At 48.2% G+C, this 15,874-nt stretch overlaps 1 protein-coding gene across 2 annotated transcripts in view; it reads right to left on the bottom strand.

The window, feature by feature from the left end:
• The window catches only part of LOC127051008 (NACHT, LRR and PYD domains-containing protein 3-like), a 572,024-nt gene that overhangs the window by 27,312 nt on the left and 528,838 nt on the right, over positions 1 to 15,874 (bottom strand). For both annotated transcript variants that reach the window (XM_050952784.1, XM_050952783.1), the window contains exons 6-9: positions 10,974 to 11,144; positions 8,978 to 9,148; positions 4,896 to 5,066; positions 2,510 to 2,680 (exon numbers count right to left, since the gene is read on the bottom strand). In XM_050952784.1, the coding sequence (XP_050808741.1) occupies positions 2,510 to 2,680; positions 4,896 to 5,066; positions 8,978 to 9,148; positions 10,974 to 11,144 (684 nt within the window). The remainder of the gene's footprint in view (positions 1 to 2,509; positions 2,681 to 4,895; positions 5,067 to 8,977; positions 9,149 to 10,973; positions 11,145 to 15,874) is intronic.

Below are 15,874 nucleotides of genomic sequence, written 5' to 3'. Positions count from 1 at the left end.
CCCCCCAGGATAGCCTGCAAAGTGGAGTAGGGAGGCAGGGACTTCCCTTCACTCCCTTGCTGCCTCCAGCCAGTAGACGTGCTCCTCACAGCCCATCAGTACCAAGTTCCTTCCTCACAATGGCCCCACCAACCCTACTGATGGCATGAAGGGAGCAGGAAGAGACCAAAGCTGGTAGCTGAGTGGCACTGAGGTGTTCCCAGGAAGCCTCCTTGAGGCCCCCCACACATGCAGGTGCCCCACAATCATGTCATTCTCCCTACCAGCACTTCCTCAAAAGACAAGGGAAATTCACTGCCCAAAAACTTCATTAACGTAGTTAAGTTTGATTGCTCATAGCAGAATGCTAAAGGCACTTTTACGTAACCCTCTGATATCCCAGAAATACACAGGTAATGTCCACAGAAACTCTGCCCTGCAACCTTAACTCTGTACCCCCTGAAGCTGCAATAGTCATTAGGGATATACTGTGAGTAGGTTGCAGACAGGGCTGCCCCATAACAAGCAGACCTGAAGAATGATGAACAAAATCTGCCATTGTGCATTGTGTCCAGCAGAATTATATTCACTCATTCCCCTGCATGCACTGCCCATTCCTATGTTACATGTAGCTGTACTGGATGAGGAGCGATTCACTGCAGCTGGTGCTACAGCTCACACTGTCATACAAGAATGGTGTAGATGTGCCAAGAGGACCAGGGATCTCTTGTCTCTGTGCTGGTGTGCTGGTTGTCTGAGCAGAGGGCCACAATGGTATATGGTTGCCATAGGGATTTGTAGCATTTTGGTGCAGGACATCACAGGACTTGCTAAGGGGTAGATGAAAGTCATGTCCCAGAGGGAATCCTTAGGTCAAGGGTGAAGGGGCAGTAATTCCTGGAAACTAAGGTGGTTTGTGCAGATTAGGCTAAGTGGTTGAGTGCAGGCCAGGTGCAGCTACCTGTTTTTCACTGAGGCCAACTTAAACCTGGCTGTTGCCTTGAGGAAGATATAGTATAATAATTTCTCCTTTAGTACAGATGTGCTCTGTCCCCACTGTGGTCCATGTCTTCTGGAAGGACAGTATGCTATGATTAATGATTCAGGGGTGGATTGGCGCTCAAAGTGGACAGTGTTAAGGTTACCTCTCCATTTCCCAATTTTCAGATGCAATTGACATTCTAGAAGGGTACAAGGTGCTGCCAGTCAACCTTAATTCTGTGCTCACTGGGTGTTGGGGCAATTGATATTATTGCAAGAAGCTCACCTACTTCATTCTTAAATTCAAACGGCAGTGGGTCAAAGCCCATTACAAAGCTTTTAGCGTGTGGCAGCAGGTTCCATGCAACCAGTTAGCATGCACCGGGCTAGTTCACTGTACATTCACAGTGTGGCTTGCCGCGCACTAAGTTGCAATGCAGACAAGCCTTGAGGCAAGTCAGGAGGTGACCTCCCTTATATAGGCTGAGACAATAACTTCATCCTCATGCAAACACACTCATTCACCCCACAATGGACATGGCTTTTCAAGGCAGTTCCACAGCTTGATGCCTGAGGTGCTGTACCCCACAAGGGGCCTTCAAAGAGGAATGGATGATCTCCTCATTAATTCACCAGACCTGACCCAAATCCTCAACACACCAGACTCCCGTGTGCACACTTTGCACTGGGCCAGATTCCACACAAGGACTTCAAAAATCCTCTTACCATATCAGGAAGAGATTGCAACTAACTAATCAGTAATTTCGAAACCCAGTTGGTGGATTCATCCCCTGAGGTTTCATCAGGAATTCCTACTGCTGGGACCAGTGAGGCTGGCAATTGCTACAGATGCCAGCCTGCATGGCTGGGGGCCTAGGGAGTGTGGTCCGACTCGGAAAAGATGTATAAGCTGATCGGAACTAAGGGCAATCAGGTGAGCCCTCCTTCATACCCAGCAGTCAATATCATGTTCTTAACATCATCTACAAAACAACTGATGGGGAGAAGCGGGGACAGGTGTGCAGGGCTGGAGCTATGAGAATAGCAGCTGGAGTAGCAAACTTATGCAGTCAAGTTGTATGAATGGCAGGGTAGAGATTTTTTTTCTGGTAACTTGTTTTGCTTTATGCCTAGAAAGATTAGGTGGTGCTGAAATATCCTTGCTCTCTTACCGTGGTAGCATCATGATCCTAGCATGCCTGTTTACACTACCTTCTGCAGTCTCAATAAGAATCACTGGGGGAACTGAGGTTTCAGCAGCTTTGCTGGTTCAGCAACTTTGGGCAAAACTTACCCCTGAAATGTGAATGAGAGCTGAATGTGCAGGAATCATTAATGTTTGTTTATCTCGTACAGCCAGCTGAGAACAGTTCCCAGGGTGAAGGGTTTCCCCCAGACTCAGAAGAGTGTGGGCATCCTCCACCACACAGCATGAGGAGAGCAAGGTCTGGTCTTGGGCTGTCTGGTGCAGCTGTGTTTGATTGCTGTAAAACCATTTCAGTGTTACCGTTCTGATAGGCATAAGCTAAAGGAACCAGCAGTTGCTTACTGTAGTTTCTGCAGTTTGCAGTTAGGATGTTTCAGTCCCTCACACAGCAGCCTCACTCCGCTATCTTCCAGTTTGTTCCTCCACAGGTCCAGCTCTGTCAGGGTCTTGTTGGCTCTGAGAGCAGAGGAGAGAGCCCCACAACAAGCAGCTGTGAGTCCACAGTCCACCAAGCTGGATGAAGAGATAGAGAACAGTGGCTTATCTTTGATATAATAGGTGCTAAGTTTTTTTTTTCTCTGAGGGTTCTCCACCACTGCTCTGCCCCAAGGCCCTGCCCCCTCCCCAAAGCACCTCCCTCACTCTTGCCCCTACTCTGAGGCCCCACCCACCTCTTCCTGGCCCCACTACACCCATTCCCCTGAGGCCCTACCCTCACTCTGCCTCTTCCTGCCCCACTCTAACCTCTCCACCGAGGCCCTGCCCACCCGCCATTCACTGCTCTCCACTCTCCCCCAAGAGCCTCACCTAGCCGCCAAACAGCTGATCAGCAGCTGCTGCCAAACAGCTGTGGCTGGTGGCCGCTGAGCACCCACTATTTTTTTTCCATGGGTGCTCCAGCCCTGGAACACATGGAGTTGGCGCCTATGGGTCCTCCAGCCCCAAAGCACCATGGAGTTGGTGCCTATGTTTGACATAATCACTATATTGTGGGAGAGCAGGGAGAGATTGCAGCAATGAGCATTGGGAACAAAAATTTGGAAGGCTGGTTGTGAGGATTCTTTTTATTTATACCTGCTGGGCAGGGTTCAGCTCTCATTTACACTGGTGTAACTCTAGAGCTAATCCACTGCCATTAATAGAGACACACTTGAAAGTACAGAACTGAGGGCCCCTTATGGCAGTTACCCTGTATTGCACCAGTGAATGTTCTGTTGAACTGAAGGGACTGGGCACACTGTGGGTGTCTTTTCAGTAAGCTGGGGTAATCTGAACAAAATGCAGATGGGTGTATCTGGGAAATAGTTCACTGTGCTTCATGGCTAGCACTCTGGTTCCCTTACGATTAAGCAGATGGAGCTGTTATTTCGGTATAAGCTCTCCTGCCCCAAAATATTCCTCAGGGGTCAAGACCATTTATTAACTATCCCTAGTGTGAACAGAAACCCTTCAACCCAGAAGCCAAACTACCTGATTGTTCTGACACCAAACACCCATATTGCTGATGATCCAGGACCTTTGCATCCTCTCTGTCTACCAAAGAGGGACTGGAATCCCTTGTCCCAAACCACCCTCCAGACCTCTCAATATCAGGGGTAACACGTCTCAGTGATAACTCATTCAAGCAAGAGGGCATTGTCATCCCCCTATGTCAGCTAGCAGGAGGCTGTGTTGTCACATCAATGGAAAACGTTTCCAAGTCAGTGGAAAACTAACAAAGACCATGACAAATGATCGAAACCACTCGGAGGTGAAAAGGACCATTACAGCAGGCATGGGATTGCCCTGGCTATGAATGAAGACAAACCACTGTTTTCAGTATAACAGAGTGTAGCAAAGGCACTCTGGATCCATTCACTGAGGAAAACCCTTTCTGGATGGGGTTGCATTCATGAATGTTTGGATCTTGGTTCTTGGAAACCAGCTAGCTCTGCAATACACACAAGCTGAGGTAAAGTCAACTTTATTAGATAGGAAAGGTAACTATTAATTAGTGTACATCCAGGTTTGCATTTTATGATTTTGTTTTATATTGTAACTATTTGTTTCCACTGCTCTCTATTATTTCTCTATCCTCTCTTAAATAAATCTTCTCTTGTTTTATTACAAATGGTCACAAGTGCTGTGTGGTTTTACAGGGTTTAAGCTGAAACTGGTAAATTGGGGTACACTGCACCTTCGGGCTGCAGAGGATCTGGAATTTCTATTACCACAGGCTGGATATTAGAGGGGAATAATTCAAAGGGACACCAGGAGTGGGGTTAGGGTTAGGAGACAGCTTGTGTGGAAGTGGAAGTTAACATGAAGTTAGGATTAGGAGACAGCTTGAGTGGCTGAAGGGCTGGCAGTGTCAGTGAACTGAGACCCAGCCACCACCAGCAAGGCCACCTCTCATTAGAGGTGGAGGGTAACAAGTCCTGGCTACCCTGAGAATTGCCACAAACCTCCAAACCAGGTGATGAATGACAGAAGCAACTAACACGTGACAAGGGCTGGAGAGTAGACTACCTGTTATGTTGCACCATGATTGAACAGATCAATGATTTTTTACTATAAAATCTGTTTTTAAGGATGTTTTCTCCCTGCATGAATTAAATAAAACAGGGCTTTAAAAAGAAAACTAGAAGAACAAGGAGTGACTCCTGTGTGACCACAAGGAGCTCTTCTGGGGCAGGAGCAAGAGTTCCGTCAGAAATTTTCAGATCCAGTGAAATGGATCAATACTTACCGCAGTCTCTGCAGCTTGCAGTTTGGATGCTTTAGACCTTCACACAGCAGCTGCGCTCCCGTATCTCCCAGTTCATTATCACTCAGTTCCAGGTCTGTCAGGAATGGACTGGCACTGAGCACAGAGGAGAGGTCTCCACAACAAGCACCAGCAAGTTCGCAACACCTCAATCTGCAGGAGACAGGTGCACAGATTAGAAAATTAGCGTGTCTGGCTAAATCCTTTTGCTGTTGTCAGTGGGTTCCTGGAAACATTGTTTTAGAAGATGTCATTCTAGTGGAGGGATAGTAGGTGCTGAGAACCTAAACATGCTGAAGAGACAGATTTTTAACAGATGTTAGGATGCATAAGGAATGAGACAAGAAATATCACTGAAAATATTAAGGTACTATGATGGGGTGTCTACCCCACACAGGATGGGAAAGGGTTACAGTGTCCAGGTAGGACTATTAACTCCACAGGCTACACCTGGAGGGAGAGCCAGGGAGCAGGGAATTCATGGCTAGCAGGCTCAGCTGGGCAGGAATAGGTGGGGCCTCCAAAGCCAAGGAGCTGGTAACAGATAGCTGCTGGGAAAGGGCAGTCGCTCCCTGGGAAGAAGGAGGAGGGTTTGGAGCTGGCACACCCAGAGTAAGGAGGGGAACAAGAAGTTGCAGGAAGCAGTCCATGGAAGAAGCAGTGAGGGCTGGGAGAGGAAAGCCCAGAATTTCTGGGATGAGGGTCTCTGGACTGGAACCCGGAGTAGCGGGTGGGCCCGGGCTCCCCTACCAGCCACTAAGGGCGTGGCATAGACTGGCAGGGCAGTGAACAGGAAGACTGCCTGGGTCACCGTGGGAGTGACAGAGAATTGAAGGATTGTACCCCAAAAGCAGGAGTGCTGAGTGACCTGGCCAAAGGGCTGAGTCACAAAGAGGACACTGCAGTTCCTGGGACAAGAGAGGAGCTGCACAGATGGTGTAACGGTGAGCAAACCACAGAAGGGGGCATCCACCTTAAGAGCTAATCCCTGGGGTGACCAGGAGGAGCTGCCACACAACCGCTGAATGGTGCACCCCATGACAGGAACACTGCGTGCAGAACTGGAGGAGGTTCCAAGAAGAGTGATGAGAATGACCAAGCTCCTGGAAGAACGTTCATATGAAGAGACTGAAAAGACTGGGACTGTTCACCTTAGAAAGAAGATGAATAAGAGGGGACATGATGAAAGTATATAACTAAATGCCCCCAAATTTTATTAGTGCACAGCTAAGGCTGCCCAGTGCTGTCTCCTGCCCTTCTAGAGAATGGAAAGTGGCTGAACTTGGACCCTGAAAATAAGGAAATTCAAAGTACAATTACTTGCTACCCTTACAGTGCAACTTTAACTCCAGCCCCTGGAGCTGGCAGTAGCCCCTGGGAGTGGGTTAGTAAGGACAGAGCAAAGGTCTGGCGATGGAGGGAGGTGATGGATTCTCCCCCTCTTGAAGTGTTCAGATCAAGACTGGAGCCTTTCTGGAAGATGCTTTAGTCGAACACAAAAGACACTGGGTTCAGCACAGGAGTAACTGGGTGAAATTCTATGGCCTGTGTTATACAGGAGGTCAGACTAGATGATCTGATGGTCCCTCCTGGCCTTAAAGTCAATAATAAGTAGATATGATGAAGGACTAATGAGAAATGGTGCTACTGAGTGTGCTGTGTTCTACGGATTTTATTTCCATATTTATCTGCATGTGTTCCAGCTGCATTCACTGTGTAAAGTGTAGCTGTGTTGAATGGTGGAGACTTAGATGGAGCAGCTTGGCAAAGCTATTGCTGTGATATGAAGTGCGCTGTATGTGTACCTTGAGGGACCTGTGATGCACTGACAGATTCACATTCCACTTGTGTTGGAATCTCCATCCTTAGAAGTTTTTAAGGCCTGGCTTGACAAAGCCTTGGCTGGGATGATTTAGTTGGTGTTGGTCCTGCTTTGAGCAGGGGATTGGGCTAGAAGACCTCCTGAGGCCCCTTCCAACCCTAATATTCTATGAAAGTATCCTGTAAAACTTGAACAAAAGTTATGGAATTGAGATAAAGGTTATTGAATTAAGTTAAATCTCATTGAATTTGGGGTAACCTCTTTGGAGTTCACTGTATTTCAAATGAAAAATGTTTATGTGCTACTATGAGATTGTATGGAACTTCTTTAGCAGAAAGACAAGATTAATGCAATCTCTGGAAGGTATGAGGAAATTCACATGTATTTATCCAAAAAGACCACTGAAGTGGATTTCGTTAGGAAATACCTTGAGGTGAGGAGAATACAAATTCTCCTCCTCTGAAAGCCAACTTTTTGAAGATATGGCCTGGGGAGAGAGACCCTTTTGTATACTAACTACTTGCTTCTGGAAATTCCAGTTCAAAGATCCCTAAACTGTAGGAAAAGGGAACTGAGCATGTTATGAGCATGCTTGTTCTGAACTGAAACTCTGATGAACTTGTAAACACAATGAGACCTGGAGGAGGGGTATTAAAAGACTGCACTTGCCAGAGGCCCTGTGAGAATTGGGATGAACTCTGCTAAGCTTATTAGCAGGCATGTAAGTTCTTTTATTGTATTAAAGTTTTCTCTGTAACGCTTTGTACCTTAGGAATAAAGTAGGCTTGCTTAGAAAGAATTGTGCGGTAACTTATATCTGTAGCAATTATACTCAGGACCGGAGCTAGGGTTTTGAGCGCCCTAGGCGGATGGCAATTTCGCCGCCCCGTGTGCTGGTACCGCAGCTCCGGTGGAGCTGCCGCAGTGGTGTCTGCGGGAGGTCCGGAGCAGTGCGAGAAGCCGACCGTCCACAGGCACGACTGCGGCAGCTCCACGGGAGCTGCCTGCCGCCCCCTCCGGGCACCCTGGACTGCCGGCTGGCGCAGCGGCGCTCTGACCCAGGGGACACCCGCCCCTGGACTGCCAGCTGCCGCGGCGGCGCCCTGACCCAGGAGAAACCCTGGGCTGCGGGCTGCCGCGGTGGCGCCCTGACCCAGGGGGCGCCCTGACCCGGGGGACCCCCTGGGCTGCGGGCTGCCGCGGCAGCGCCCTGACCCGGGGGACCCCTGGGCTGCCGGCTGCCGCGGCGGCGCCCTGACCCGGGGAACCCCGGGCTGCCGGCTGCTGCGGCGGCGCCCTGACCCGGGGACCCCCTGGGCTGCCGGCTGCCGCGGAGGCGCCCTGACCCAGGGGACACCCGGACTGCGGGCTGCCGCGGAGGCGCCCTGACCCAGGGGACACCCTGGGCTGCCGGCTGCCGCGGAGGTGCCCTGACCCAGGGGACACCCTGGGCTGTCGGCTGCCGCAGAGGTGCCCTGACCCAGGGGACACCCTGGGCTGTCGGCAGCTCAGACTCCCTCTCTGTCCCAGCAGCAGCGGCTGCTCAACCGTTTAAAAAAAAATTGGGGGGTGCTTTTTGGTGCCCTTAAATCTCGGCGCCCTAGGCAACCGCCTAGTCGGCCTAAATGGTTGCACCGGCCCTGATTATACTCTTATCCATCTCTGAAGAGAAAGCAAGTGTTCTACGGCAACCTGTCTGCGCTGGGAATGACACAGTAAAGTCAGCGAACTGTCCAGCCTGGGAATACCCTAGTCAGAAGGAAGAGAGACCTGTGTCTCAATCCAAGAGTGGTAATAGCTGAGGAGCTGAAAGCCAAGAGTGGGTGCCCTTAATGACCCGCTGAGGGGAAACACCGATGCAGTTGCCCTGCCCTGCGACAGGACCGAGCACCTCAGCACTGAGATCTGTAGGTTGTGTCAGTAGCGATGAACAAGAGTTTATTTTTGCCACAGGGGTTGTCAGCAGTGTAGAGGCATAGGTGACAGAGTAGTTGCCAAGGTTCAGACAGGGGCACATGGAGGCAATGGCTCAGAAGCGATCAAAAGGACAAAGACAAGGGGTTGCATATGTCCCCTTTCTTTCACTGTTCATGAACATTTTTGAACGGTCTTGGTTTTCTCCTGAGGCAGAATGGGAAAGTTTCTGAAGTTTCAAACATTTTTGTGGGACCAGGGAAACTGTTTCCCAGCCAGGCAGCATCACGTTAACAGGTGTTAGTTACAGAAACCAGCTGTTATTTACCTTATTTTGTGCAGTTTGCATTTGGGATGTGTCAGTCCTTCGCACAGCAGCTGCACTCCTGGATCTCTCAGTTTATTGTGTCCCAGGTCTAGCTCTGTAAGACTCTGGTTAGTTCTGAGAGCAGAGGAGAGATCCCTGCAACCATCAGCTGTGAGATGACAATACCACAACCTGTAGAAGACAGATAAATACAGAGAGTCAAATGACTGGTTGTTTATGCTCTGCTTCCTCTCTTGCCCTCACTGTTAGTCAGAGTCTAGAAAAGGATTGCTTAATTTGGAATTGTAGTGTTACAGCCGGAGTTTAAAAGGGGTAACATTTAACTTTAAAAAGAGGAACTACACAAGAATGAGGATAAGAGGATCAATGGCTAATATTTCCTCATAGCTTTTGAATGTGAAAGTAAAGGCTGCCCCTAATAACCATGGCTTCTACATCCTGTTGCCTCCCATGATACTGAAGCCAGGCTATCCCTGGGGAATATTACCATCCCTTGGTCTCCACGGATAGGAAACTGGACAGGAAACTAAAAACAACCCAAAGTGATGTGGGGAGCAAAAACAAAACAGGGTGCGAATAAAGTGGGACACAGGAGGTAGCAGTCAGAAAATGAGGGGGGCATGGGAAGGGGGGTAACCAGGTCAAGGGCTGGAATGGTGCGATGGGGCTCTAAAAACCCCAGGCCTGGTGGTGGGAGAAACCTGATGACCCTCCCACAATCCCTGACACAGGAGGCTTGTTCTCGGGTGGGGCTAAAAGGCTGGAGGAGAGTGGCCTTAGCCTGTGCCATCAGCCAGGGCTCTCCGCTGCTGCAGAGCAGCCCCTGGCAGGGGGAGCTGTGAATCAGAGCAGCCCTCAGAACTGTCTAGTTTTACACTGGGGCCATTCAGCCCCCCGAGCAGCTCAGAACCTAGGATTTGTACAGGTATCTTAAAGCCATGTTAGCCCAGTGCATGGCCCCTCCTCCAGACACAACAATAAATCTCATTCTCGGGGTTGTCCATACTGGGAGTGTGAACCTGGAAGGCACCATTGTGTGAATTTCCATGTGTATCTGTTATGGCCCTTACCCTGCACCCCACAAGGGGCTTGTGCGGAAAGCTGAAGGAAAGCAGGGGGCTGAGCGTGGCTGCATTTCCAATGGGCCAGGGAACCTCGGCTTTAGAGAGAAACATGTCGCTGGGCTATAGTCAGGCTCACTCTCCTTCTCTGGCCCAATGACTATTTAAATACTTACACAAAGAGGAATGGCTCCAACAGGAGAGACCGAGCGCTCCACATAACAAATATCCTATAGCCCAGTGGTTAGAGCAGCCTCTTGAGAGACAGGAGACCCCTGTTCAAATCCTTTCAGACTGAGGGGGAATTAAACCTGAGTCTCCCACATCCCAGGTGAGCGGTCTAACCACTGGGCTAAAAATTATAAGGGAAGTGGTAGTACTACCACCAACACTGCATTGTATCAGGCCCCCAAAGGACGAGAGACTAGCAAATGCCTGTCTTCCCCTAGATTGTGAATCATGCTGGGGTTTAGACCTGAGAGAGGCATCCACGCACCTAGAGTGAGGCTGCAGGACACGTGTCCAGAGGCAGAAACTTGGCTGTAGAAACTTTTCTTGTAGAAATGTAGGTGCCAAGTGAGTTTAGGCATCTATAGGGTTAGGTGACAGCCAAGTGGGCTGTTTGTGGATTGCAGTGGGGCCTAAATCTTAGGTTTAGGTACCTAATTCCCTTTGCAGATCTGGACCGGTGTGAAGCTGTTCCTTCCCTGAGGCCTGAGAGAAAGGGGAAAGCCAGCCTGCCTTCGAGAACATGGAGGGAACTAAGAACTGTTACGAACAAGGGCCATTTGGAGGCCTTCTTAACCACTGACACTTCAGGTCTTGGAGGGACACTTAGTTTTCATCCTCTCCACATACCTGCCGGGAGCTCACATCATACACCATCCCCACACCCTGCTGATTTCTTTACAGAAAGGAAACTTATCAATACTTGCCGCAGTTTCTGAAGGTTGCAGGCTGGATGTTTCAGTCCCTCGCACAGCAGCCTCAGTCCAGAATCTCCCAGGTTGTTCCCCTCCAGGTTCAACTCTGTCAGGATTGGTTTGGTACTGAGAACAGAGGAGAGATCCCTGCAACAAGCTGCGGTGAGAGCACAACTCTCCAAGCTGCAGGAGACAGAGATAAACAGGGAAGAAAATGAGCACTTCTCTCTGCCCAATTCCTTCAGTGAGGACCAAGGGGAATAAAGATTCCTTTATTCTAGGAATAAAATCACACAGCTGGTGTAGTGGATGCTGAGGATCACATGACCATGTGGTGTTTTTGAATCCATGGGCATCTGTAGTTTTCATTGATCCTGTGTTCCACATACAAATGTTATTATAAGATAAAGTTCCCAAATTCCATCCCCTTTCCCAGGGAAGATCAGACTGAGCCTGGGACTGTCCATGATCAGATCTAAATGCCAGACCAGCCTCTCTGATCTCTGACGATAACCTTTGTTCAGGTAGCTCTGACTGCTCCGCAGTATGTAGCCTTCGAACATACGGAGGGGAACAAGCTCACACTCACGTTTCAGAAAACCAGGAACTACTCAGCTAAGGTTCCTGTGCCCCATTTGGAACTGGACAGGCAACCCCCAAATGTCAGAAATCCCATACATTTCCCCAAGGAAAAGGAACACATTTTTTAAACAGCACATACACAAGGCTTACACTTCATACCCTGCCACCGAGGCCCTGCAAGCACACCCGTAAGAGTTAATATGGCACAATAATTTTCCTTGCACTCTGCTTCCAAAATATGAGCACAAAGCCTTCTTGATCCTGGGTCCTTCGATGACAGAGGCACTTGCCAGAAGCATCTTCTCTGGCTATTCAAAACAAGTTGAAAGTCTGTCTACTTTGCCTCCCACCCAGAAGCAAGGTTCTCACACACTGGGAGAAGTTCAACAAGCATTTCTCATTACATGAAAAAGGAGTGAGTTTCTATGGACCTTGCCCTGACACCCCAAATTAATGTTAGTGAACCTGCCATACTGGATCACCAGGCTGTGCAGGATCATGAAGAGAAAGACGAAAATTTGGTGATGGGACGCAAATTAAATAGATACCTAAATTCTATCCATGGCCCCGATACAATTTGGGAAACCTAAGTGTTTAGATCTATCAGTTACTTCCTGGATGTGGACCAACCTTATGACCCAGGCAGCAAAAACCCTTTGAATAGCCATGTACACATCAATTATAATAGCTCCATCTATGCATTTTCCAGCATCACATTGGTTAGCCACACACTGGTAGCAATTGGAGGTGGTAGGCTTCCAGATGGTGACTGTCACGTGCTTCTCCACACTAAAGGGGACAGTCATATTGTCTCTGGTGCTGCAGCTCCAATGTGAACTCTGCACAGACTTACAGCAAAGTGGTCTTCTGAATCTTGAAATTCTGAAGCCATCGCTGGTGACCCTGGGCCTGAAGCCCTATCCTGTCCCACCAGTTCTGGCATACACATATGCTGTATTTTACTCCCAAAGTAAACATTTGTTTTGGATTAAAAAAAATCCACAAAAGTTTCAAAAGTCTTTTGCAAAAATGAATTTAAAAAGGAATCAGGAGAGAGGAATTAAAAAAAAAACAAGTTAAACCATCTCAGATAGGACAGAATTTTACCAAGCAATCAGGACCTTGCCAGTGCTTAAATGTATACAGGAACAATTCCAAAGGACTGGAAGTATTTCTGATTATGTGGAGGGGAACAGCACTCTCTATTTTGTGTCTTGCCTTCTAGGCCAGTATTGTTCAATTTCACAAAAAGATTGGTGATAATTATGGGCTATCTGCACTGTCCACTTACTTGAACACTTGGGTGATCAAGGACACAGTTGTGGAGGGTATCAAAATCATTTGGGTTCACAGTAAATTGCCCCAAATCGCCACTTGTCCCCAGAAGACAATTAGAGTGGGTAGGAACTTTGCAAGACATGGCTCAACTCAAAGCCTTCCTGTTACATGCCAATATCCAAGACACCACCGGTCTGGACGAGAGGATGAAAAAAAGACAACAGATGACATGCTAGAAATGTTGGGTCTGACGCCTGCAATGGAATCTATGGTACCCAGGGCACATCTCCACATGAGATAACCTCACTAGCTCTTCAAACCCCTGTTCAAGTAAGCAATTCAGGCACTCTCTCATCACATCTGGGTAACAGACAAACTCTGGGCTTCTCCAGTTTGGTGCCCAAAGGGGACAATCCACAATTGGGAATGGATTTCCAAAACCCTCCTGTCCAAATCACAGTGACCAGAGAAACTTCCAGCCTGGGACAGGGAGCCCATATAGAAGGACTCCAAACCCAGGAAGCTTGGTTTGTCCAAGAACAACTGCTCATAGATGTTCTCAAGATGCAAACAGTCCTCTAACCACTAAGGACCATCAAAGACCTGGGCTGAAATCCTGGCCCCATTGAAGTCAGTGGCAAAACCTTCATGAACTTCAGTGAATCCAGGGTTTAATACCTTAGCATCCCCAAAGGGGGTCCTTATTCCAATGGACAAACAAGCAGGAGGCTCCTGACAGCGAGTCATGCACTGGGAAGCCCTGCAGGAGTGAGAGCAGGCTCTGCCCCACCAGGCATTCTTAGCCATCACATACATGGCAGAGAAGGAGAACACAATCATAGACAGAGCAAGCCAATACATGATAAATCCTCAAGAGTGGTCTGTGACCAGGGAATGACAGATCAGAAATACCTGTAATGTTCAGTGGAAAAGGTTTCTGGAGTATATGCAGACAGGTTCACATGGACCCTTTATTTGCCCCCAACAAAAACAGCCTGACTAATTTCTTCACCTGAGTCTATCCTAAAGACTAACTCCACCCAGGAGCATTCCGCAACTATTTCTGCCTGTCATGACATACGCAGCCCCTTATCATCCAGTTCATATGGGGTTTGACACTTTTGTCAAACTCCCATTAAGTAGCTCCCTGCATTAGCTTCAGGCAGTAGCGACTGACCCACCTTACCCCATATTGCAAAGCTATGGTGACAATACATACTGAGATTCCTCCCAAGGGGGGTCTTGAACTTCTACCTTAATGAGCCACATTATGCTTGGTAAAGACAGATGATGTGGAACCAGAAATTAGTGCATCAAAATTGGTGTGCTGGGTATTAGGCCTAGCTGGTGGACAAAATAATGAGGGAATGGGCTACTCCACTCATCACCCTCTTATTGGTTCCTTAAAGAAAGAGACTTTGGAGGCGGGGAAATGAATAGAAGAACAGATGGAGGCTACAGGAGTGAGTTTCACCATCATGGCTGACATGTCCACCATCTCCCAGAACCCTGGACCTTCTTTGTCCTAATCCCGAGGGATATTCTGAGCAGCCTGGGCCAGAAAAAGGGGTCCCCATGACATCACCAGCCAGACAAGCTCCAGCTGAATGCCAGACACCACTTGCAATAAAATGGGATTAGACTTTAACAACAACAATTCCAGCCCATCTCCGCTGACTTCTCTTTTCCCCAGAGGACAGTTATTACCATCTTTGATACCATCTCAGAAACTGTCGAACAGGAGTTCTTCTCCTTCTAAAAACTCTCTCCAATTAAAGGGAAAGGGGAAAAGGGATGTTGCTAAAATGAAAGTCTGATTTAATACTTTACACCTCCAATGTTTTAACTATTTTCCTCTCTTCTTTATCTTTAAAAAAAGGCTAAAAGGAAATTTAATGGTGTGTTGCCATGGTACTAAGCAGGCTAAGGTGCCCACATACCAAATCCCAGACCTCGTTCAGCTCTGTTTAGCGTTGGACAATGACTAGGTTGTGTTAATATTTTTGGCCCATATATTTCATCTAAATTAACAGAACAGTTGCTTGCTTGTCATATGACTCATCGAGGGATGGAAGGATGTGGTAAATCCTCTTTCCAAGGCTAAGGGACAAGGAGGGCCCTATCCTGGGAAGCAGCGACGCTGAGAAGGACTTTGGCATCATGTTGAATAATCAGCTGAATATAAGCTCCAAGTGCAATAAAGTGCCCAAAAGGGCAATATTTATAGCCCTTCCATGCCAGTTATAATGCTTCTGATACTGTACCCACAGCAGTTATAGTGAGGAGAGCCTCATGGCATTCAGGCTGTCTCCCTACCCAAGACTGAAACTCACTTGTGCTGAGCAGGGACTCACTTAACCAAGCAAGGGGAAGTGAAAAGGTTAGGTAAGAATCATGCATATAGGCCTGCTTTGTTATTTTAATCCAGTTTCTCTGCATACTGTATTCCTAGTAAATATTAATGTGGTTTTAAAAGACTAAGCAGCGTCACTGCATTCACCTTCTGGTTAACAAAGCTCCCAAGAGGGCAAGTCTCTGGAGGCAGGGAGCCTAAGCCCATTTGGACCTGCTAAGAAAGCCATGGTGAAAAACAGGGCTACTGAAATCCAGAGACACAGTCTCAGGGCATGTCTATACTTGCCATTTAAAGCGGAAAAAGTCCCTTTACTGTGCAAAAAACTGGGAGCATCTACACTTGCCAAAGATTTTTTTCAGTGAAACTCAGAAATTTCACTGCAAAAAGAAAAGCACCTCCACGAGAGGCGTACAGCTCTTACTGGTGATGCAGTGATGTGCAAGTGAAGACGCGTTCTTCCTGTATAACAGCTTGCAGCCTCCGCAGGATATCCCAGAGTGCCTACCTGACCACTCTAGCCAGCACTTCCGCTGCTTTGATGTCAGGTAAACAGATGTCCGCCCCTCCCTTTGTAAAGCCCCAGGAACTTTGAAACTCCCCTTCCTTTTTTCTGGCCAGGTGACAATGCCTGCTCCAGAGGGCAAAGGATCCCTATTGCAGCAATGCTGAGCTACTGGAGCTGACTAGTGTTTGGGGA

This window comes from Gopherus flavomarginatus, chromosome 5, assembly GCF_025201925.1.
Source record: "Gopherus flavomarginatus isolate rGopFla2 chromosome 5, rGopFla2.mat.asm, whole genome shotgun sequence".
Classification (NCBI taxonomy): domain Eukaryota; kingdom Metazoa; phylum Chordata; order Testudines; family Testudinidae; genus Gopherus; species Gopherus flavomarginatus.
This window is presented reverse-complemented; position numbering and strand designations above follow the sequence as displayed.